A 23911-nucleotide genomic window follows, 5' to 3' on the forward strand; every position below is an offset into this window, starting at 1 on the left:
GGGGTTCAGGGACTTCAGGACCTCCCAAGTCAGAATGTGATAAAATATGACTTGAAAATCTGGAGAAGGAATGAAAACCTGTCCTTCAGGTTGGCTGTTGGCTTTATTTTTGAGTGAGCCTCACAATTGGAAGGTGGTGGTGATTGAAACAAATATTTTGTAATGGTCATCTAATTTCTTATGAAAGGATGATCCTGCGCTTCAGACTGGAAACTAAGACCAGAAGGTGCAGGTTCAACAGATTCCTCATCAGTGCAATGTGTATAATATGCTTTTTTTCCCTCCCATCATTTGGTTTTCTTTGTCAGTTTAGGGCAGCAGCTATTTCTTTTTGCAAAGTACTTAATCGAGTGAGGTTCCCACATTCATTTTGGTCTACATTTGGTCTACACATAAATTTTGAGAAGGACACTAGAGAAGAATTAAACACCGTAGCACATAAAAGGACATCCTGAGTGCAATGCAGGAACCTGTGGGATAGATATGCAGAAGGCCCAGAGGGGAGGACCAGTGTGCATTGGCTGAGTGTGGGGCAGCAAGACAGAGTTTGTATCTGTGGCATAAACCAAGAGAAACAGTGATGGGATTTGTTGGGTCAAATGTGCCTCTGTTGGCACCATGTTTGCCATTGACCAGAACTGTGGTGTCGCATGCTGTGGAGTACAACGCTTCGTGATGACAGTCGTAGCGTGGTGTGGGGTGTGCCTGCCCACCACAGGGCTCATGGAACTCAGTTTTAGGGCAAGCGTGCTGTCATAAATTATGTGTTTTTGCTATGGAAGACATGCCAGCTGGATGAGGAATAGGACAGGAACAAAGATAAGCATGGAAAAGCTCATCACAGAAAAGAAGAAAATAGTTTCAAAATTTTGCCTTTTTAAATCTCTGCCTTCTTGAAATTGTATGGGTGAGTCATCCTTTAGAATTAAAAGAAAAAGCCTCATTTAAAAGCTTCCTGCAGCCTCTCACACAAGCCCTGAGAAACAGCTTGAGATTGGGCTGCAAAATGTGGGAGGACATCTGGGATGGAGGGCTGAGCATTCCTTGGTGGTTGCTGTTGGAGGAGAGCGAGGACACAGGCAAACCATCTTCTTGCACTGTGCTTTCCAGACCTGAGTACTGACTTTGGCTTGGTGTGGTGGGATGCTGGGAGCAGTTTTATCTGCTTTTGTTTGCTTGCTAACTCTAACCATCCATCAACAGCCCATTTCCAGTCATGTTAATTGGATGATATATACAAGTGGCAGGCATGGGTTGGCTAGGAATGGAAGAGTGGCCATGCCTCACTTATAGGGACTGTCACAGGGTGTTCTGGTGTGCTGGTGGGAGCAGAGCTGGGGCTGGTGATTGCATTCCGGGAGCCGTCCCTTCCCCAGCTGTTCTGAGGGGTGGTCTCTGTTTTAGGCGCCATATAGCAAGCATTACTTCTGGATATATAATATCACTTCTGCAGAAGAAGCAACAGCAGTAGCATCTTCATGTCAAACACAAGGCATGGCTGAGAAAACCCTTTAATTGAAATAGGAACTGGAAAATCCAAAGAGGGTGCAAAAAACTCCCGAGGAGTTATTACTCACCAGGAGCAAATCCTACACATTCCAAGCATGGAGGGCACTGTGCCTGCACAGCGATGCCCCTTCTGCCCCATCTACACATGGATGGGGCTCAGGGCACCACGGGGAAGTGCAGCCACCGCAAAGTGTTTCTCTTCTTCTGCAGCTGTGTTCTGTAGTTTCAGCTCACTCCTGCAGCAGCTCTCTGAGATTTCAGCTGTTCTGTAGCAAGCAGAAGGTCCTTAAACCACTGTGGGAAAGTCAGGGTGCATTCCCCATCCCAGAAGAAAGAAGGGGCAAAGTTAGGGGCGTTTGGGTATTTCTCTTCGTGTTTGTCAGATGCCCGGAAGGGATCTGAACGTTATGCACCAATTAATGGGAGGAGGGGACAGCACGCAGTGCCAGCCCAGCCCGCAGCAGCCGCACCCCTACGGCAAGCAGTTACCGTTCCCTCTCCTCTCCAGGGGAACGGCAGGGGTTAATCCAGTAGCCATGCATTTAATAGCTCGATTTAAAGGGGAAAAAGTGACACCCTTCTCCCCTGCCTTGCTGCCGGAGGATGGTTGGCTCTATCTCAGTGATCACATGCTCCCCCAGCCCTCGGTGCTGCAGAAGCCCAGCTGCTGCCGATGAGCCGGTTCTGCTCAGGACCTGTCCCAGCCCCAGCCCTTGCCCGTCAATGCCTTGCAGCCCTGAGCTCCTCTTTAAAGGGGGGAGCGGGCAGAATGAGCCCTTGAGCCCATGGGTGGAAATTTGGGAAGCCTCTGTTGTCTCTCTGTTTCCAGCTCTAACCATGTCCATTTGTTGTTGTCTCTTTTTCAGGGACTATGGATCTTCAAAGAGAAAATCAGGTAAGATACTGAGGTTTTTACTGTATGATTATAGAGGGAACTGGATTGTTTTTTTCTCCTCCTTTTTAAACCTTCCCTTGTGTTGCATGAAATTATATAGCAGTTTAACTTTTCATTGCTGAAACCTCCTGTAGCCAGGCATCAAATTCTTTCTGCTCCACTGAAGAGAAGAAACTCATCTTACATTGTATTGCAATTAAAATGTTGGTGTTTATAGAGCTCTTTCTCCAGTCTAAGAGGCTAATGGGGTTACATTTCTTTTTATTTTTTTTTCTTAAGTCAATCTCTACCTAAGTAAAAATGTAGTTTAAGAGTCGGAGGTATTTTTTTGAGGGAAGAGGAAGAGGATGCTTTTCCGTGTGGGTCTAAATCTTATTTTTGCCTGACCAAAAGGATCTGCTGAAGCTTTCAATGCGAAATGTTCTCACTGCCTGTTTCTGGGTTAGGGTTGACTCAAGGGCCATAGCTCTTTATTTTGTTTTTAAGTCCTGGATTCAAATGTCCTATAAAATCCTGATCTGAAGCTACATAAAACCAATTTTTCCCATTTCCTTATAGCTCTTAGTGATTTATACAGATATGTTTTCAACAGGGAAATGTGATTATGGGCCTCTGCATTTGGCTGTTCTGAGTTGGATGTGATAGGGCTTCTTTCTTTCCCTTTTTTTTTTCTTTCCTCTCCCAAGCAGTACTGAGCACCTGCAACTCTCATTGACTTTGTTTGTAGTCTCAATTGCTCTGAATCACATCCAGGGCATCCAAAGAGGCCCCTGAAACCCTCTGCAACCCCTGGAATAGTCTGGCCTATGTGCAGAGGAGGGGAGGATTTTTTCCTCTTGTGTTTTGAGATGATGATAAAGAAATGCTGCAATGGCTGAATCTCTGGGAATGTAACTTACTGAACTTAAAGAATGTCACTGCCTAGATTGATTTGTTAATTATGAGAGCTTTTATGCTGCAGTCCTGTAATAAGCTAAGTGGTACACTAATGCGAGCTGTTACTTGACCCTGCCATCCTGTGCATTTATGGCTGTTCCCTTTGCAGGCTGGTGCTTGTGGTGCTCTCCTCCTGAGTTCCTTTAAATTTACCATAAGTGCAGGTGGGTGATGGTAATCAGAGGCAGGTGGAGCACTGGAACCCGGAGAACATTTAACTTCCTTGTTTCCTACAGAACTTCTTTCTGGGTTGCAGTTCTAGGCAGGTTCGTCCACAGAGATGTGACTGTACTTCTAACATGTAATATTAAATAAACTTTGCACTGTTTGTACAAATTGGACAGTGAATTAAATGTGCAGAAGCATTTTCTCTAGAGGGCCAGGCTGTAAAGGTGTGAGAGAGTATGCAGAAGGCAGAGTTGAAGGCAGAAGATCCTGGCTCACAGTGCCCTGTGCAGAGCACTGGGGTTTTAAGGCCACATAAAGACTGCTGAAATGTGTTGCTGAAGTCTCTGGGGCAACCTGATTTAGCACTGACCTAGAACAGCACAAGGAAACTGAGTGCTTTGGAATCTGTGCACAAGTTGACGTGCACAAGAGCTGCAGTGCTGCTCTTGTAAGATGTGTGAGGGATTGCTTTGGAAGGATGAGAAGCTGCTACTCCTCCATTCTGGAGAGAAGCTGGAGCTGATACACTGTGACACTGAGGGAAGAGGGACTAAGTTGAATTAGTGCAGCTGGGATGCTGCCTGTTCCCCTTGAGGCATCCCAAACAGCATGCTCATCGGTCCCTGAGGCTGGGCTCCCCTGCTCTGCTCTCCCACCCTCATGTGTTGCTGGGTCTTGTTTGGGGAGTTTATTCTTCTCTGCCCCTTGGTGGCTGACTGCACAGCCAGGGCTTGGATGCAGTGGGATTTAGGGATGCTCTTTCTCCACTTACACTGTAAGAGGAATGTGAAGCAGCAGTCTGACCAAAGTGAGTTATATAAAGAGACTCTGTTCTCAACCGTCTTCTTGCTTGTCTTTAGAGTGGCGGGGGAAGGCTTCATTCTACTTGGAACTTGATGTCGTGGGAGTGTACATACAACAAGCCAAAGAATATGCCAAGAGAGTTGGTGGTTACAGCCTCTAACAAAGAGCAGCTTTATGACACTGAGTCTAGTGATGGGGTGAATGAACACAGCTTCCAAGCCTGTGTTGTGAAGAGCCTTTAAAGATAACTAATAACTTTGAAATGCAGCTTCCTCTGTAGGTGCAAACACTACTCAATCTTAAATGGTACAAATAGACACTTGAATGCCTCCCAACAGATCAGACCTGAGAATACCTTTTTTTTTGACCAAGGATATGCTGGGAAGAGACTTAGAGCTGTGAGCAGCAGGAATCTCACAGCTGCTCCATCTTGGGAAGGCAGGGCATGAGTGTGACTGATGGCAGAAACATTTGGGGAATGCCTCTGATAGCCACTGTTGCCTCTACCCTGACCTCTGTCTTGCCAATGAGTGCATTTCTAGCTAGTCCTGTGCTGAGCCCTTAAAGCAGGGAGAAACTGGGGAAGTTCAGAGTTTAATAGGAGTTAGGGATGCATTTATCACTGCAGCTGATAGCAGTTGTAAACATCTGGGGACATTCTGAACAAAGTGCAACAGCATGGCCTTAAACAGAAGAGTCTTGTGCTGATCTGCAGCATCTCTGTATGCCAGCCTTGAGCCAGGGCTTCCTCTTGTGCAAAGTGCTGTATAAACACAGCCCTTTCCTTGGTTATGATCTAATTATAAATGCTTTAACCTGCAGTCAGCTTGGAGCTCTGCTGAAGCAGCTGGGCTCTGCGTAGGCATGGCCATTTGCTATGGCCTGAGCAGCCACGTGGGCTGTTGCTTTGGATTTGTAGGGCTGTATGTGACATGCTGCAGAGCTGCCTTCTTGTTTTCAGTCAATTGAATTGTTGCTCTGGGTCCTTCCCTTAGTGATGAGGAGGCCTCGGTACAACTGTGAGGAGCGGTTAAGGCTGACATGTTTTGCATACCCACAGCAAGCGATCTCATCTGGGTTCATCCGGAGTCCCTCTGTAGCAAAAAGGGAAGGGATTACTTTTCAGACTGATTTGTCACTGCCATTAACCAAGTGAACAGCAACTCATTTGTCACTCAAAATAGGCATTACTTCTATGCAGTCATCCAATGTGTGGTTTTCTCTCCTCAAATCAAAATAAGGGCAGAATTGCTCCGAATCTCGTAATGGATATTTGCATGGTACATTACAAACCACAAATTAGGTTAATCCACTCTCCAAACCCTACCAGCTACCATCTGTGCATGGTGAATTAATTAACCCTTGAGACATCTGCCAATCCTGATGTGGCTTGTGAAACCAGTTTCAGGATGTTTATCCTCAAAGATGTTCCTGTCTCCCTTAGACTGTTGCTGGCTATAACAGGTTTTATACTCCTGGAGTATGACGATCTAGCCCTCTTCCCTTGCTGAGAATTTTTCTTTGGTAGTTCACTGCCAAAGTTGTTGTCAGATCTTTGGTCATAAAGCTGGAGTAAACAGCTGGAACCAGGCATTTGGTGGTAATTAGAGAGGTGACATGGCTTCCACGGGTTTTCCACACTCAGTCTTCATGCTCATCTATTACTGAGAGAGTTCCCGTTGCTTACAGTGGGGTTACAGATAGCAGAATATGCTGCTTCACCTTAGCTTTCAGTGCTAAGGAATCTTTCTGCCACCTGACTTGTAGGCAGCCAAGCCTTTGTGTCTGTTTTGGTGTTTGCTTGCAAAGGCCGTTCTGGCCACCCCCCTTCTGAAAGCATAACAGAAACCCCACTGCTTGCTCACTCCCCCTGCCCTGGCTGCCCTGGCCCCAAGCTGCTACTTGGTGGCTTTGTCTTACTCTCTGCTCTTGTGAGGTAGGATGTCCCTACAGTGAGGGGAAATAAACTTGAAGTTTATGGCTCCATCAGCACCACAGTGTCTCCTTTCCCTAATTGATCAGATCCTGTCTGCGTTGAGCTGGCCATGCTCTGGCTGAGCCTGCCAGCTGTAGTCTGTTTAAACAGCCCCTGTAATTGAGCACTCAGAGCATTAGCTTAGCAGCTTGCTCCAAGCCAGTGGTGCCTCGGTGGGGCTGTTGATGAAGCTTGGCTTCCTCGGCAGAGAGAAGCATCTTTCAGTGCTGTTCCCACATTCAGTTATTGGACAAGCAGAATACTGCAGCACCCAGACAGCAATCTGCTTCTTTTCCCTTCTGTAGCCTAAAATGAGGAAGGATGTAAATAAAAACTTTAATGTCTGTTTGAAGCCACTCAGACTGTCTTTTTATTGATATCTCTTTAATATTCCCTCAATGGGAGGATTAAGTAGAGTTGAGAATTACAACAGCTACGGAAGTGGGGCCTCCAGGGGAAAGACGAGCAGATTGCTGTAACAGTACTGCGGCCCTTATGGCCTGTCACATTGTGGGGCTGTTCCTTGGGCTGCAAGCAGGAGTTGGGTCTTTACTCATTTCTTCTTGCTAAGGAAAACTTGCTTGCACACTGAGGGCACGTTCTGTCAGCTTTAGGGAGATGCCTTAATTGCTGTTTGAGTTATCAGGGGTGGGTTTTGTCCACTTTCATTGTAATTATGAAGAGAAATGGCTGAACTCTTGGCTTTTTCTTTCCTGGGTTTATAGCAGAGCTATGCTCATCCCTCCAGAGCTTAACTTCTTTGGTTCTGTCACACCACACATCCAGCCTGCCCTTACAGCTCCATGGCATGTCTTGCATGCTTTTTCATTTTTGTAAATGAGTTTTATTTTCTTAACTTCAGTTTGAACTGCCTCCTTTGAGGTAATATGGAGAAAATAAGTGGTGTGTGCTAGCCCTTCTGTACTTAATCATTCAGCAGGGTTGCAAATGTGCGAGCCATTAGCTGGACCAGCATAGCTGGAGCTGTTTCTGCCTGTCCCTAGAGCTGACCCAAGAGGTAGAGCTTAATCTTTTATATGTCATTTCTGAAGGGCCCAATCTGCGAGCATGGTACTAAAGATGTCAAAAAATACATCCAGTAAAGTGAAGTGGTAAATCATGTTGTGAGGCAACACTCTCCTGTGGTGGTAACTGCAGCAGATATCTTGTGGCTACCAGTGCTGAGTGTGTAGGCAGTGAGACAGGCAGTTGGTTACTGCTGGATGAATCCAAGCCCAGGTGATAGCACAGCAAAGGTATGGTGTGGTTTTCAACCCAAATGTTAGTCATTCTGCTCTCATTGTTCACCTCTAGCTCTGTCTGCCCAAACTCCCTCTTGAAAAGCTTAAGCTAGGGAGGCTTTTGTTTGTTTTTTAAGGTGGCAAATGGGGATTCTAAGTTTGTCCAAGCCCATGGCAGGGTCCCGGCAGCATTGTAAAGCACATAGCTTGGCCTTGGTGTCCTAATCCTCACAAGAGATCTGTGCTGCAACATGGTCCCTGCAGACAAAGGCACGTGCTCTTGTGTGTGTGCTGATGAATCACATGCGCGTGCTGTTACTTGCATTGCTGTCTGCAGTCAGTCAGTGCGGCAGCAGCCATGGTGAAGCAGCTCTGTTGCTGTTCCTGTGCTGATGGGAATGGCTGGAGCAGGTGGCTTGTCTGCTGCTGCTCTTCTGCACCCTCACAAGTACTGGCAGGATTCCTCTTGATCAAACCTGGGACCTCTTCTCCCATTGTATGATTAACCTTCCTGGCTGTATGTACTAATTATCATGTGGAATTTAAAAACAGCAGATTCTGGCAGAACATCTTGGTTCTCACATAGTGTTTTTCTTTCTTTTTTTTTTTTTTTTTTTTTTTTTTAAAGGAGGATAAAGGGATTTAGTAATAAAAGATGGATAGAGTAAGCAGAAGCATAGCAACAAAGGTCCAAACAAACCTTAGTTTGTAATTATTGGGTATGTACTTCCTGAATCCGAGCCTAGTAGTAAATGGTCTTAATGTGCATCCCCAGTTCAGTTCTTGATGGTGAGGTTCCCTCTTCTCATGATGAATAACTTTAGAATTTGCTGAACTGTAACTGCTGTTCAGTTTACTAGCTTTTGCTCAATGTAATAATTCCCAAAACAGCTTACTTTTTTACTTGATTTTTTTTTTTTAAATTTTATTTTATGTTTAACTAGTTTGTGAGCTAACATGTAGCTGAAGCAACATGATAGCTCTTGCTTGTTAACACTTGCACTTTCCCAAAGCAAGGCTGTTGCTCTCTGCTTAGAGGGCTCCAAGGAAGAGCTTTGGCTATGCCAAGCACCCTTCATCTCCTCACAGTACATGTGATGCTGTTCTGCATCACTGGGCAATGTGTGACCCTGCCCAGCCTAATTCCATCTCCAATTCTGTAGTATTCTGGTAGAAGTAAACTGATCTTGCCATTCAGTCTTCTTGTGCTCCGCATTTTTGAAATCACTATTTAAATTAAAATGCTTTTTACTTATGCCTGCAGCTGCTGAAGAACAGATAGATAGGAACCCTTATTCTTTCTGCACTGCCTCACTTTTCTGCTGACGAGCTGTATAGCCTGCTGGATGTCTGGGCCTGCTGTCCTTTTCTGGATGGCCCATATGCTGAGGGTGGAAGATGGGGTAAGAGAAGAACAGTTGTTTGTGCCTTGTGTGGTTTAGCTGTGTGGCTTTTAAATTGAAGTGTGGGGACAGAGCACAGGATTAGGGAGAGGAATGTTTGTGCTCTCTGAGCTTCCCAGTTCAGGGCAGAGCTGGGCTGCAAGGATAAGGTGTGGTCTGTATGGACAAACTGAACTCTCTAAGTGCCTCTGGGGATGGAATGGATCTTCTGGTTTTAGGGAGCTCTGTCTGCTCCTGTCCTGCCTCACTCCTCTGTCTGTCAAGTGGCAGATTGTGTTAGCACTGCTTGCGTGGGTTTTTTCCTCTTTCACACCCAGGGAACCATGTGCTGTCAGGCTTTGGTTTACATGACATAAGGCAGGTGAGATGGCACCTGCTGCAGTGGAAGCTGATGGGCTTTGGTTGGCAGGGATGTAAGTGTGGGGCCTGACTGCCCGAGGGGCAGAGCTTGGAGTGACTTCAACTCAGCCTGGCGTAACTTTCACTGTCACATTTGGGCTAGCTACATGACATGCAAAATCTGCTCTGGATGAAGTGGCTCTTACGGAGTGGCCAAAAGCATTACTTCAAGGCACTCAGCAGGGATTGTGACGTGTGCAGCTCATCCTGCTGCCAGTTCAGGCAGGCTGCCTGATCAGGTCCATTCTGCAGCGTGCTCTGCTTGGCAGCAGGGCTGCTCTGCAGCAGGGGCTGACTCTGGCTGGGGGCTCTCTGGGATCTCCTACAGAACTGTATGTGCAAGGACCACAGCAGTCCTAGGGGAAGTGGTCTTTGCTTGCTGTGTGGAAAGACTTAATGCAAACTATAGATGCCAGTATAAGAACTGCAGAGCCTTGTGTACTCATGGGTTCAAATGGGATTAGGATGGGCTTTTGCAGAAGTAAACAGAGTAGAAAATTGGAACTCGTTTTTCTGTAAGTGGGTGCTTTTAGAAAGGACGGGGCTGTATGAGGCTGCTGGAGTGCAGCTGGTGAGCACAGCGCTGTGCTGTGCACGGAGCAGGCGGTCCTCTCATCCTGCAGCTCAGGAAAGGACTCTCTGATTGTGGATTTCTTCCCTGTAGGAGTGAGTTATCCAGATGATGAATTTCTGAAGCATGCTTGAGTCACGTGAGAGCCAGATGGGAACATTTTCCAAGCAGCGTGTGTGGGTCCAGCATGCGCCAGGCAGCTCTGCTTACGTGGCAAGTGGGAGCAGGCTGACGTTGGTCTGCAGCATTCAGCTGGGCAGGCGAGGAGCCTGGCTGCAGCTTGGTCCTCTGCCCCCCCCTGTGCACAGCCCCTTTTCCTGAGGCATCTGCACTGCACAAGCTGCTTGGAGAGGAGGGAAGGAAGGAGGGCTGGGGAGCTGGACTGAAATTAAAGGTCTTATTTGCTGCCTGCTGTCAAATCATCTGCACTTTGGCTGAATTTGCATATTGGAAGATATCACAGGTTATCAACTAATCAAATATTTGTTAAGTGTAGCTCTTTAAGGTACTGCCTCATCCACAGATAATGTGTGAAGTAGAGGTGAAGATCTGCTTCACGTATGTAGGAAAGGCATCCTGCAGGGATGAGAGATTTACTTCGGACTGAGACTACTTGTGTTCTAGAGAAAGAAAAACTTAAATCTCTATATTCATTCAAATACTATCTGTATTAAAAAAAGCTTGCTTGGAACACACTGTATTAATGTCCTGCAGTCATAAGAACGAGGGAAGCTTTTTTAAGCCACAAGAGACAGGGTGGTTACCAGGCCCATCCTAGATCTGGGCACAAATATTGGTTTTGTTGTAGGTCCCTCTGGGGCCTGCAGGGAGAAACATCAATGGCACAATTAAACAATATGCCTTGGGCAGTGGAGATTGAAATAATAGATCAAAACACTTGTAGCCTTTCTGTGCCATTCTCCTGTTTCTCTGGCTATCTGTTGTTGTTTGCCTAATTGAATGAGTTAATTGTGTGAGCCAGGGATGTGTGAAAATGGTACCAACTCAGGCTGAGGTTTATCTGCTTTTTTTTTTTTTTTTTTTTTTTCCTTCTTTTTTCTTTCCAAGCTGTTTTATGCTTGTGACCAATGCAGAGTCAATGTTAAAAGTAGTTACTTATATTCTTCAGGACATTATTTCTTTTTCATTTAACCAGTGTCAGACTCCAGACAGAGGAGCAGGGGCTGATGGAGAGAAATCTGGCAACAGGCTTACAGGAATTACCAATGGATGTGAGGAATCAGAAATTTCAAGGAGTTTCAAGTGTATGGGGGAACAGTGAACATAGTGCTCTGGCTGTAGATGGAAAAGCAGAAGCAAACCCTATGGTTTTGGGTGGTCCACACTGAACTTTCTGCTCCTGATGGTAGAGATGGTGCCCTGGCATGGTGGAGGAAGTTGTTCCCTCATCGTTTCCTTTCTGCCCTACCAACCAAGCTTGGGGACAAGTGAAAGCCAAACCCCAGGAAGCGGCTTGGGAGAAGTCAGGACGGAGCCTGGCCCTCTGTGATTCCTTACCTGCTCTAGGCAGTAAGGTCCTGCCTGAGCATCTAGGGCAACAGCAGGGCGCTCGCATTTATACCAATCTCTTGGTGTGCTTGACCTCCAAAATCAGGATTGAAATGAAGGCTTAACTTCAATTTTCCATTCTGTCCTACGTGGGGAACATTACAGCGAGCAAGGCTGTAGGCCGGTTCGAAGAATTGGACAATTCCTAAGGAATAGCCCACTCTAACTCTTTCTTGCTGATTTGTCAAATACCACTGATGAATTCACAACACCCCTGTTTGTCTCTTAATGCCTTTTGCTTGATGGAGAAGAAAAAGCATTGACTTCCCCCAGCTCCAGTTTGGGGAATCTCTGCCAGCTACTGGACCACCAGTGAAGTTCTCTGAAGTGGAGTGCAGCACTGATTTTGACTCAGGAAGTCAGTGTAATTTGAGTTCACTGTAAGACTGCATTGCTTACTCTTTTCATCCTTCCAAGAAAGGAAGGGTGAATGCCTGTGAAGTGAATCTGCAAAATGCTCAGCTGCAACCTCACCACTGCAGCCTGTGGTTAATTGAGCTCTTCTTCTTGAGGGGCAATAATGCCCTATGGAGTTGATCCCTGTTGGAAAGGGGCAGTCACTTTCAGATGTCAGCATCTCATCAGCACAGCAACTTGTTCTTGTATTCATTTTCCCAGTATTTTATGCTGCAACCTGGAGCTGCACAGCTTTTCAGAGATTTCAGTATTACCAGATGATGTTTGATGTAGGGCTTCAAGGAAGGCAACTTCTATAGAACAGGTCATACCTATGTAATTAAACTTTTTTTTACACTCCAAAGCAACATAGCTACATCCAGGTCCTCCATGAGAAATGTCCTTGGCCCAGGATTTCTCCATGCATAGCTGAGGAGCGGGGTTGGTACAGGGGCTACATGGCCAGAGCTATACCCATGCTAAGCCTTAGGACAAGTATGATCCAATTAACCTCTGGGAATTACTGCAGCAATGTTACTGGGCAATATTTACCTTAACAAGATAGAAAGCTGTGCGTGTACTAGTTTAAAGAAAACTGATAGCCCCAGCTGCATGCAACCTGTGAATCTTTGGTTGTGTGTTGCTTCTGGCCCATACAGCAGTACTAAATAGTGGATGCTGTAGTCAGTGTTGAACTGAATGTTTTGACGCTTAAACATTTTGCTGGCAAAAAAAAAAAAAAAAAAAAAAGAATCCAGTATCAATAACTTCTGCTGAGAGAGCTGTGGAGGAGAAGGAGCTGCTTTGCACCTGCTGGAATTCACCTGGATGTGTAAGATGATGTGAACCGTGGAGGTGGCAGCTCCTGGGTTGTGGTAGCACTGAGCTCGTGCGTTCAGCTTCAGACTTCTGGCTTTTGTGGGTTTTCCTGAAGTCTTCTCTGCTCTAGCTGCACACAAGACAAACAGCCTGCTACTAAAAGAAGATGAGTGGGGCTGTATCACAAGAGTAGAGCGTTAGTCCCCAGCAGTCTGGCGCCTGTTCTCTTGCCAGCAGTGGGAGGAGCAGCAAACAAACTGGTCTCAGTTGCAGCAGAAACGCTTCTGGTGAAATCTAAATGCAGTCATGTTTCTTGTGTTTAGTTCACCACGGCAACTGGCTTAATGAAGCCTTCAAAGCCATTCCCCCTCTAATTCCTTCCTTTCCTCCCCATCTGAGGCTCCAGCTGACCCATCCCCAGGTCCCCACCTCAGTGGGGGCAGCTCCAAAGGGATGGGGTCCAGTGGTCACTGCCAAAGCCTGCAGTGCTGCTATTTCTGGATGGTGTGGTGGCTCCAAGGACAGCCTCAGTACTCTGCACAGCGCCTTGGCTCCTGGCTGAGTTGTAATTTATGAACCCATGTTTCTTTTGAGCTTTTAAAAATAATTCCGAGCAGAGGGGTTTGTTCTGGCTCCAGCTGAAGCTGACAGTGAGGACCGTGGGGGCTGGTGTTATGGAGCAGAATCGAAACGCTGTTACCTTAGGAGTGGCTTGCTTTGAGCAGGCATTTTTAATTTCCCTTCCAAATACTGAGATTTCCCCCCACCCCCCAAGTCATCTGAGACCAGCCGGCGCTTGGCTGTGCAGCAGAGGGGGAGAGGAGAGGCAGGAAGCGAGGGTTTGTTCGTTTACCATTACCAATCCCATTGGAAACCAGTTCCAAGCCCCGTGCAGAATTCCAGAAAAACTCCTGAAGGGGAAACCCGGGGCCGTTCAAAGTTTGTGTGTTGCTGGCATGGGCGCAGCACGCATCTGGGGCCCGTGACCTCCTCCCTGTGCCCTAGATCCCCCCGTGGCTCTTCGTTTGAGCTCTTTGTGAAGTGGAATCCATCACTAATGTCTGATATTTTTATTATTTGTAGGAGGAACTCTTAGAAGCTGGTAGCAATTAGAGCTTAAATGTCTTGGAATAAAAAAAAAAAAAAAAAAAAAAAAATCCCCAAGAAGGAAGCTTAATGCTAAGCAGATGTGCAGGAGCAGCTGAAGTATGCTAGCTGCCTTCTGCTTCAGGAGCAGCCCCATCTCCATCTCACTGCTGTCAGGCTGGGGCAGCTGAGAAGTGCTGCAGCTTGTGTGCTGCTCCTCAGGCTGGGGAGCTGCCCCAGGATCAGTGATGTTGTTCCCCAGTTACTGCTCTAGATTGCCTTCTTATTATGATCTAGATAGATTATGATTTTGATAAAGGAAGAAAACCACTTTTGCTTTCTCTGGAAATAGATAGGAGCTAACATTTTTATGCTGTTGTTGTGGCACGTTGTTCCATGTCAGTTATGAGAGAACACATGGGTATCTGTAGATGAGGTTGCTGTGAATCTGGGGCTAAACTCCCTCCCTTCTTGGACAGGCAGATCCAGGGAAGCCCTAAGCTGGTGTGAAGCACAGTTGATTCTTTCTCTGTTTTTAGTTGGTGGCTGTTTCAGCATTTTGCTTCTGGCTTGTACTGGGGCAAACTGGAATCTTCCTGGTTGTTTCTACATTACATCTGCATTATTTATCACTGCAATATTCAGGTTCTTCTATCTGGAAAAAGATCTGACAGCTGACTGACGTTCATAATCCCCTTCCTGAATGCAGTGGAAGTTTATTCAAAAGCTCAGAGACAAGTTGCTGACAACAGCTCCTTCACACCCTTTCCCGTTTGTGCCCTGAGTCTGTAATAGAAACATGCTGTATATTCCCTTTGTAAGCTAGAGCATGAGTTACTCTGCCAGATGATTTCCTGTTGCACTCTACCAGTGTAGAGCCCCTTTTTTAATGGTAATCCAAAATAAATTACTGTAAGTTATCATGATGTATTTTGTATTGGATTGTTATAGTACAGTGCGTGGGTTTGGGGGCTAGATGGTTGCAGTTTTCAGGTATTTCCACTGCTGAGAATTGCTGAAAAACAAAGGCCAAATCTAGCTGACCTCCAGTATTGCTCTAACATGATGAAGATTGGGGGCCTGATAGAAAGGAAAAATTCAAAGATTTTGCTACTCCTGTAGCGCTGAGGAAATGCAGCAAAGTGTTTCTTGGAGCTCTGGTTTCCAGAGGGAATGTCTGAAAGCCCTTTCTCTTGCTTTATATTGTAACTGAGAAATCGCAAGCACATATGTACTAGGAATTTTTAACTGGTTACTTGGGTTTTTTGGCTGCCTTAATGATACTCTGAGGGTCAGAAGACAGTAGCAAGTCAAAAAAGCAAGGGTGCCAGTATGCACTGATCCTCTCTCCCAGTAACTGCAGGGTGCATCTTCCCTGCTGTTAAACTGATTATTCCGGAGTTGGGCTCACTATTGCTAGTGGGCTTTAAAAATCATTTTTTGGAGTTGTTTGCCAGAATTCAGTAAGTTCTTAGTCTATCATATAAATACCCCCTCCTCCCCCCTTGCATCTTCTTCCAGGCAGTGTTAGAGTAACAGGTCTGCCTGTGTTTCTGCCTGTGTTCCACCATCCCATGTAATGGGAATATTTGCTGGTTCTTATTTTGAAATGGGGGCAAACCTGATAACTTCAGAAACATGCTTCCAGTGTACTCAAACAAAACAAGAAAATGTGATTGTTCCCAGAATCCCGAGACAAGTATTTAAACCTAATTTTGTGGAGGAGCAGGGAAAACTTTTGACCTTGTTGATAACAATTGTATTAGCTTTTTCTTTAGCTGGGTTTCTGCCTCATGTTTGTTGGCTAAACATTTGTGATTTAACTATACCTTTGTATGAGCTCTGTATTCTTCCATGTCTATTATTACTTAATGCAGTTCCACAGTAACAAAATGCTTGCATGTATTGAAGTTCCATCTCTATGAGTTGCCTGTTGGTCTTACGGGGATCATTAACAGCTGCAAAGCTAAATACTTTTGCAGGTCTGAGGCTTAATGAGTCAATCTGTCTCTTGGTATGCATTTCCTGTCCTAGTGGGAATAAGCTCAGAGCATATCTTACTCAGATTTCAAATTTGAAGAACTACATGTCAGTTTCATAAGTTGACTAACTTTTGTTTCACCTGGGTAGTTCTTATGACTTGACCTTTACGCAAATCCCCGTTGTGCTGACCACACTCTAAAGAAAAAAGTTGATGTTCCTTTCTGTTTTAATCTGTTTAAATTAACTTTCAAACTTGCTGATATGATTTTCTTCTTTCTCTAATTACTTCCTTCTTTTATGGCTGCCCTTTTCTTGGATTTCCAGTTTGGATGTCCAGTTTGTCTGAGACTCCAAAAAAGAGTGTCGCTCCAGGTAATTTCTTGTGCCTTGCTGTTCTGCATGTCATGTGTGGTTTTGGAATTCTGTGACTGTGAATTCACTGTCTCTGGCAGTGAATATCCAGGATCTGTTGTGTACCTGTGTGTTGGTTTTTTGTGATGCATGATTTTTGACAAGGATGCTGAATTTTTGGCTTCTGATGCTTCCAAAAGCAGTACATGGCATTTTGCTGTGTGACATCTCCCTTGCCCAACTCCAGCTCTACAGCTCAAAGCAGTTAATTGCCTTGTGGTGGGCTGACCCTGTCCAGCAGCAACACACCTTCACAGCCCCATGCCTGCACTGAGGGATAAAGGAGAGAAGACAGCTTTTCCATAGTATATAGAAAGGGTGTTTTATGGAACAGATGAGACTGAGGAAGGTGCAAAAATGGCAAAAATTATCATTCTTTCATCCTTCTCAAACTTGAAGTCCGTGGCTTGTGATACTTCCTTCTCTGTGAAGGATATGGGCAGTAAGACAACACATAGGTATTAAGCCAAGGAAGAATGGAGATGCCCCTGCTGCTTTCTGTGCTCAATTTGGTTAATATCCAAGCCAATGTCCTGTTGAAACCGTGTGAGCAAAATCCCACCGTCCTCAGTGGGTGGGTGCTTGCTAGGCAGAGGCTCTTAGTAAGTAACACTGCAGCGATATCAGAAATGCTGACCCAGAAAGAAGTTCAGTACACCCCTGGGGGATGTTCACTCTGAGCAGAACAGGTCTGATTTCAGGCTGATATTTGTACATAATTGCCCAAAAATATCTGAAGTATTCGATCACAGAAGCATGGTGGTTAATAGGTCATCTGGGAGTTCAGACAAACAATGAGACTGAAAAGGAGGGCAGTGTGTTGAGATGATATTGCTTGAAGAGAATGGCAAGGAGCCCTCAGGTGGCCTGGTTTGGAGGTAAGGGAGATACAGGGTTGGTTTTCTCCAGCTTTCTGTATGTCTTGGGACTGATTTATGTTGTGGTTTGTAATATGGCAAATAGAATACTAAAACCTGAAGAAAGAGAAGGTGAAACTTTAATCAATACAGATTCCTTCTCTTCTGTTAGCTAAATGCATGTTGTTTGGCTTCAAAATCTGTGCACAATGAAAGGGTAAATATAAATGATTAATTGCTCTGTGTAGTGCTCAAAAAGGGAAATGTTGTTACATAGTTCTGCTGAGAAGTCTTCTGGTGCACCTGCCCAGGTCTCTAGCTCCCCAAGCTGTTCCAATTCATGTCATTCAGTTATCATGATGTGTTTTGGATTGGATTGGATTGGAATGGTCATTCAGTTAATTTCTTGTTCAAATGAATCCACAGCTTCAACACTCGTTCTCTTCAGATCAGGCCTGCTGAGGGCTGTATTGTAATATGGAAGTTAAAGGCTCAAGCTTGGATTCTTTATCCTTGGTATCAATCTATGTCTTAGAATGCAGAAGACTGGAAGAGAAGCCAGTCATAGGACAGGATCTTGCTCCATTAAATGCAAACTCCAGCCAGGAGATTTAACGTCTTATTTTGGAAGAAGATCATGCCACACTGCCAGATTGTGAGAAGTGCCACAGTGGGATGTAGTGGGTGTCTCTGACTGCGGGCCATCAGGAATGCAGAGCTTCGCACAGCTAGGCAGCCTGCCTTCCCTTGCCATCACTGCAACCCATGTGCCAGGAGGGTGGTTGGGGGTGACCCGACTGCTGTTGCATTCCTTGGCTAGTTGGCTTTGTGCGGTGCAGAGTAATGTGGGTGTGCTGCCACATCAAGCGTGACTGGGGCGAGTGCCAATGTACATAGGTGACTTCAGCCTGGTGGAGGATCCTGTCTAGCAGCTGTGTGAAAATCTACAAATGGTTTAACAGATCAGTGTGCAAAATGCTTCAGTTTTCTGAACTGTTGCTACCTGTAACCTAGTTGGTTGGAACAGCTGTTTAGAAAGCCAACTTTCCTAGAAGTGGAAAGAGGACTCAACATTTTTTTTTTTTTTTTTTTCCTTTCACCCTCCTGCCTTTAATTTTTCTTGGCTCTACCTTAAAACTCAGCAGATCAAAAATAATGAAATAAAAATCCTAACAAGCTCCAGTTGGCAAAGGTCAGCACTGAATTTCTCCATTTGTCAGGATTCTGTTGGAAATGCTGCTGAGCACTCTGAAGAAGGAAGAAACTAAAGTGGAGTGCTCACTTGAGAGAGTGCCGGGCATTTACGGAGGGCCAAGCTGCTCCTGGTGCTCTGTCCATGGGATTGGTTTTTTGCTGCTGGTTTAGCTGAGCTTCAGGTACATGCAGTGCTGGAACCCAGTCTGCCTTAAAGCTGCCACTTGTCCCATGGTCTTGAAAGCTCAGCCAGATCTTGCCTCTTGGAAAAGCTAGGAAATACTGTGCATCCCTTTCACTGGGGGATGAATCCAAGAGGGAGCCTATTTTCTGCTGCTGTGATAGCAAGGCATATTCCCTTCCTGATGACTGTGTGTGCTGTTGTCTTGGGCACCCTATGGCTGTTTGTAGCAGCAATCTCTTGGGCCAGGAGGGACTCTACATGGCTCATGGAGCTGCCATCTCTGCCTGGTGTCTGCATGTGTAGCCAGAACGATAATGACTGGAGTTGCAGGTGCTCTGCGAGCAAGATATTACTCCATGCACTAAAAGTGTGCGTGCTTAATGTGGTCTTGAAGAAAGTGTGTGTATGAATACTCGCTCACAGAGAAACTCCTTGTGTGTTAATTATGGCCCCTAATTTGGGATGAGGGGGTTTGCGTACTGACTTGGTCATCCCTGAAGGGGTGGTGCTCAACCCTGTGTTACTCTCAGGCATTGACATTTTGTGGGTTGGATAAGGTTTTAGGCCAAGCTTATTTGGCTTTAAGTTACTTACTGATGAGATCCAAGCTCTCCCATCCTGCATTCAGTCTTCTCTCTTTAATTAGCAGAGTGTCACCTGCTTCTGAAACTTCTCAGAAAACACCATCAAATGTCTTTGTTGTTAGAGAAAGAACTACCTAGCTGATCTCAGGCCATGAGCTGCAGAAACAATGGAGTATTAATAACCCGTTTGATATCCTTCTGCAAATATTTGTTTTCCTCTGTAATGAGACAAAAGGAATTTTGCCGGAACAGTTTTATTGCTAAGACCCAGAGGCTGAAATGGATTTGTACTGAATTCTTTTAGTTATTATGCATGTTACTGAAGCTTCAGAGCTCAGGACTGTTAAACCAAGAGCTGTTGACTGCTGAAGTAAAGTGCTGTTAGAACTGGGGAGACCTCTGCCTACCAGAAAGGACAGAGATGGATCCCCTTTCTTACTGACACATGCTGTGAGTGTCCTCTGTGAATCATTGGTATGCAATTAGAACCTGAATTTTGGGAAGGGGCTGAGGGAGAGGACAGACTGGAGTTGGAGTATGCAGGAGTATCCAGGAGATGAGTCAAGGGCTGATTCTTGAGAGCATGTATAGGAGGTAGTCTTAGCAAGTTCTCTATTTCTGATCTGAATCCCTATTTTCCCCAAGGAGATCTGTAGGAAGCTCTGTCAGTCTCATTCTACTGCTTACTCTAGGAGTGCGTTATTTTAGGAACTGCTTTTGAATTTGCTCTGGGATCGGAGCTCTTGTGTAACCTTGTGTGCTTTTCATATAAAACTATTTTTCATGCCATGTGCAGGATAAAAATTGCTTAGCCCAATTTTTAGGATATCTTGAATGACTTGGGGATGTATCACTGGCAGAGGGCTTGAAGAAAACACGCAGATACAACGTGTTTATTTACCACAGAGTCATAGAACTGATAAGGAAAAAAATAAAGTAAGGGTTTTAGTTAGACAAAGAAAATCCATGTGTTTACAGCTGAGGATGTGATTGTTGAGAGGGGATAGTCTGATTGGAGGATTTTAAATGGGATTGCTGCTGTTCTGGATACTCCTTCTTTTCTTCCCTGCCTGCTCTCAACTTTTTCCAAAGGAATTTCCTTGAGATGCATGAAGGGTTACCCTTCATTGGCTTTAAAAAGAAGCCGTAGCTCTAGATGTAAGCCACTGCAGTTCCTTTTGGAAAGTGTGCAACTCTGATGTGCTGCTGCTTGGTGAGCTGAGGCACTAGGGTGCCTTCTGCCAAGTGCCCGCATGCAAACCCTGCGTGTGCCCATGGGGAACGTGCCAGCTGCAGCCCAGGTCTGGGAAGGAGGACTACCTGCCAGCTGGTTACTCAGTTGTGATTCATGCTCGTGGTGTTCACTGAACGTTTGTGGTTTTGGCTCTTTTCAAAACTTCCACTGACCAGCCCAGTCCTACATCATTTAGTCTGAATCTGTAAACACTTGATTGATAATAAAAGGGCAATATAAAGTCCAGCACGCTGTATGGATTAAAAGAGCAGACATGTTTATAGCCTGATAACAACGGACTACTCTGGCAAAGATCAGGAGTCTCAAATTTCCATATCCAGATGATTTTATTTTTGGAGTCCACTTGGTGGTTTTAATTTTTGGCTATTGCAAAACCATCATAGGTCTTAGCTGTTGCAACACGGAGGAGGAAGGAGCCACTTGGAACGGGAGCTTTGTGCTCTTATTTAGGAGGCTGTCCCACAGTTGCTGGGCTCTGAGTACTGCGGGAGGAACGATGCTCTCTCCTTGCTGCCTGGAGAGGGGGTCAGGGCGCAACAGTGTCACTTCATAGTGCCAGCTCTGGGGGCATGGACAAGCTCCGATGACATTTCTGCCCAGCCCTGGGAAAGTAATCTCAGAGGTGAGGAGCGGGAGGATTGTAAAGTGGAGCCCTATGGAGAGGAGGAGGGCTATCCTCAAGACTTTAACCAGGAAACGGACTCGAGGCAAAAATAAACGGAGAGGCAAGCAAACTCTTATTTCAGCCAGCAATCTGTTGTGCGCTCTGCTCTCGGGGAGGGCTTGCAAGTTGGAACTGAACTGTAATACTAATTCTGCTTTTTTTGGGGGAGGGTTGGAAGGGAGCTTTACCTGGCACGTCAGCCTTATCCTACCCTCTGCTCTCCATTCCTCCTGCCTGTACTGAAAAGGCTTTCCAAAAGTGGTGCTGTGATATTCATGGGGCATTGCAGTGTGCATGTAAGCTTGCTGGGAATCCTGCCCTGCTCTGTGGGGCTCATGTTGTGCAGGTGTGATCCTGGGGATCCTGAGCCTCACTGACGCATCATTTATTTAAAGATGCCTATCAGGGTGGAGGACTGAGAAGGGCTGAAGTTTGTGTCTGTCTGAAGGGAGTAATGGAACAGCTGAAACCAGCCTGCCCAGATAACGTGCGAGGCTTCAGATTACTGGGAGAAGCTGTTCCTGTCTCTTCCAGCTCTCCTCCTTCCTTTACTGTTGAAGCCTTTCCCACTGTACAGTGTCTGATCCTGGGAGGGCATCACTTCAGGAACTGCAGGGTTACCCTCCACGTGGCCATGTGCAGCACTCCAAATTTAAAGCAGGGTGAGATGATCTGCTGTAGCTGTAAATGAACAGGCTTATTTGACTTTGATTACTTGTTAGACCAAGGAGTTGTGTGGCTTTTTTTTTTTTTTTTTTTTTGCCTTAACAGGAGTCTTGTAATGCTTAAGCCAGCTTCTGTTAAAACAGTCTCTTAATTGTAAGTGTTGCATCAGATGCTGTAGTGACAAAGAAGTCCTCCTGTGCAGAACGCTTTATCTAAGCCAGGACAGGGTAGACTACTGAGTTTCAGATATGCGAATACAGATGGACTGCATCTTGTTTTTTTTGTTTGCTTTTTTGTTTGTTTTAAATTTTTTTATTATTATTACTTTTAGAGAGAGAATTGCGGAAGTGGGTTGGCAGTGCTCCTTCTCTGGGTTTGCTGGCCGGGGCACTCCCCTGGCACACGGTCCCTGGCTCAGCATGGGTGGCTGGTGTGGGATGTCTGCCAGCCTGCACTCCGGCCATGGCCCGGCTTTGTTCCCAGCAGGGACACGTGTACCACACGAGCACTGCTCCTGCCACAGAGGCACTGCTGTCTGGTGGTTTTTGTCCTATGACTACTGTCTAGGAGATAGAGAAGACATCTGTGGTGTGTGTGCGCAGCAAATAGCTTTGTGAGTGTCCTTTACTCCCTTTGCAATTGTTTGGTCCCTCATTCTGCCTTTCTAAGCACGCTGAATTCTTTGCATGTGCATAATTACATTGCCATGGTGGCTTTTGGTTTTAGTTAGAGAATCCTAGGGCAAAAATGGAGTGGGGGCTATAGGCATTGCTTGCTTAAATAAAGTGAAGAAAGGTGCTGCTGCTTTTCCCCCTTCCCAGACTGGAGAAGGGACTGTGTGGGAAGCAGAGAAACAGGGGAAGGCATCTCCTCACACTCCTGATAACCAAATTAGTGCTGGTTTAAACCAGAGCACACAAATCAGGCTGATTCATTGTGAACAGAAATATGATGCTTCTTTAGAGTGAACAGCTATAGTAAAAAACTGTATAATAAATCTTAATATTGTCAGTTCACTGCTTTCTTCCCCTGTTCCTACTGCTGGCTGTGGTTCAGCCATCCACAGAAGAGCTAAATCTCTTAAACACAACCTTCAGGAGGAGATGACTCCTCTTTAAAGAAAGTTAACCTATGGAACATAAGAGCAGTCAGAGGCAGGCCTAGGGAGCACGGAAGTCATCTAATTTTCTGGATTTCTTAAGACCAGTCCAAAGGGAGGCATTGTGATAGTGTTTCCTTTCAGGAAAATGTTAAGTTAATTGCTTTTATTTAAGGATTTTCCTTGCACAGGATGCTGTTCTAATGACTGATGCACTCTTTATCTCTCTTTTGGCAGGAATGCTAATTATTTGTCTGCAGAATTAGTTTGCATCTGCAGTTCAAATACATACATGCGGGCTGCTTTTGGAACTGCAATGCAACACTGAGCATCCTGTGCTTAGCTATTAGTCCCCCAGCTTGTCCAGCGGACTGCTTCAGACCATGCTGCTTCCTTCCTGTCTCTTGTAGCCAATTTGTCTTCAGAGATTGAGGAGACCTGGAGTCTGCTCCTGGCTCTGCCCCCGTCACGTGAAATGGGACTTTCAGCAGGCCGTACATCTGCTGCTGTCTCCCTTTTCCATCTGCATCTTAATCTAGAGAGACGGGAACTGCCTTTTACTGTGTAAAATGTATGATATACTGTTGGTCCATACAGCTCTGCCTTTATAGACAATGCTGCAATTCAGGAAACCTGTAAAATAGTTTTGCATGAAGGCTTGTGTCTGGTGGCTCTTAGCGCAGAAATCCAAGGTGCTTTTTGTTCTGCTCTGACGCTTTGAAGAATGTGTTTTTGAGGGAAAATTAAGAAACTTTGAGGCTTTCATGACCTTTCAAGGCAGTTTCCAGGCAGAAGCAGTGCTGTGGTGCCCATGTTTGGAGGAGCTGAGTATGTGCTGTTTATATTGCATCAGAGCGGTGCCACATCCATGCAGCGGTGGCAGCACTGGGATCTCCCCCATGCTTGGAGCAGCAGTGTGCCTGCCGTGTGACTCCTCCCAGAGTGTACAGTTTTGATTTTGAGGTTCAAAAATTTAAAAAAAAAAAATAAAATTAAATTAAAAAAAAAAAAAAAACGGGAAAAAAAAAAAAGAACCAAAACGCCCAAGAAAAGCTTGAGGGCAGCAGGGGAACGGAGAACGGTTATTTGCACTTTTTTTCTTCTGTGTTTGTATGAGAGCCTGCAGTCATTGCTCTTGGCTCTGACAGCCAAGAACCTTCAGTACGAAGGAGAAGCAAACAGGGAGGACTGTCTCTAAGAGCTCCAAGAAGGCACCAAAGGGCTATGGAGAGGGAAGTGGGAC

The 23911-nt window shown here is 45.6% G+C and overlaps 1 protein-coding gene across 1 annotated transcript in view; it reads left to right on the top strand.

The window, feature by feature from the left end:
* The window catches only part of SH3PXD2A (SH3 and PX domains 2A), a 226031-nt gene that overhangs the window by 141575 nt on the left and 60545 nt on the right, over positions 1-23911 (top strand). Inside the window, exon 6 of the mRNA XM_042818810.1 lies at positions 2376-2404. Coding sequence (XP_042674744.1) covers positions 2376-2404 — 29 coding nt within the window. The remainder of the gene's footprint in view (positions 1-2375; positions 2405-23911) is intronic.

The sequence above is a fragment of the Centrocercus urophasianus genome, unplaced genomic scaffold, assembly GCF_019232065.1.
Source record: "Centrocercus urophasianus isolate 14NV4802_14NV808 unplaced genomic scaffold, USGS_Curo_1.0 seq_17, whole genome shotgun sequence".
Taxonomy (NCBI): domain Eukaryota; kingdom Metazoa; phylum Chordata; class Aves; order Galliformes; family Phasianidae; genus Centrocercus; species Centrocercus urophasianus.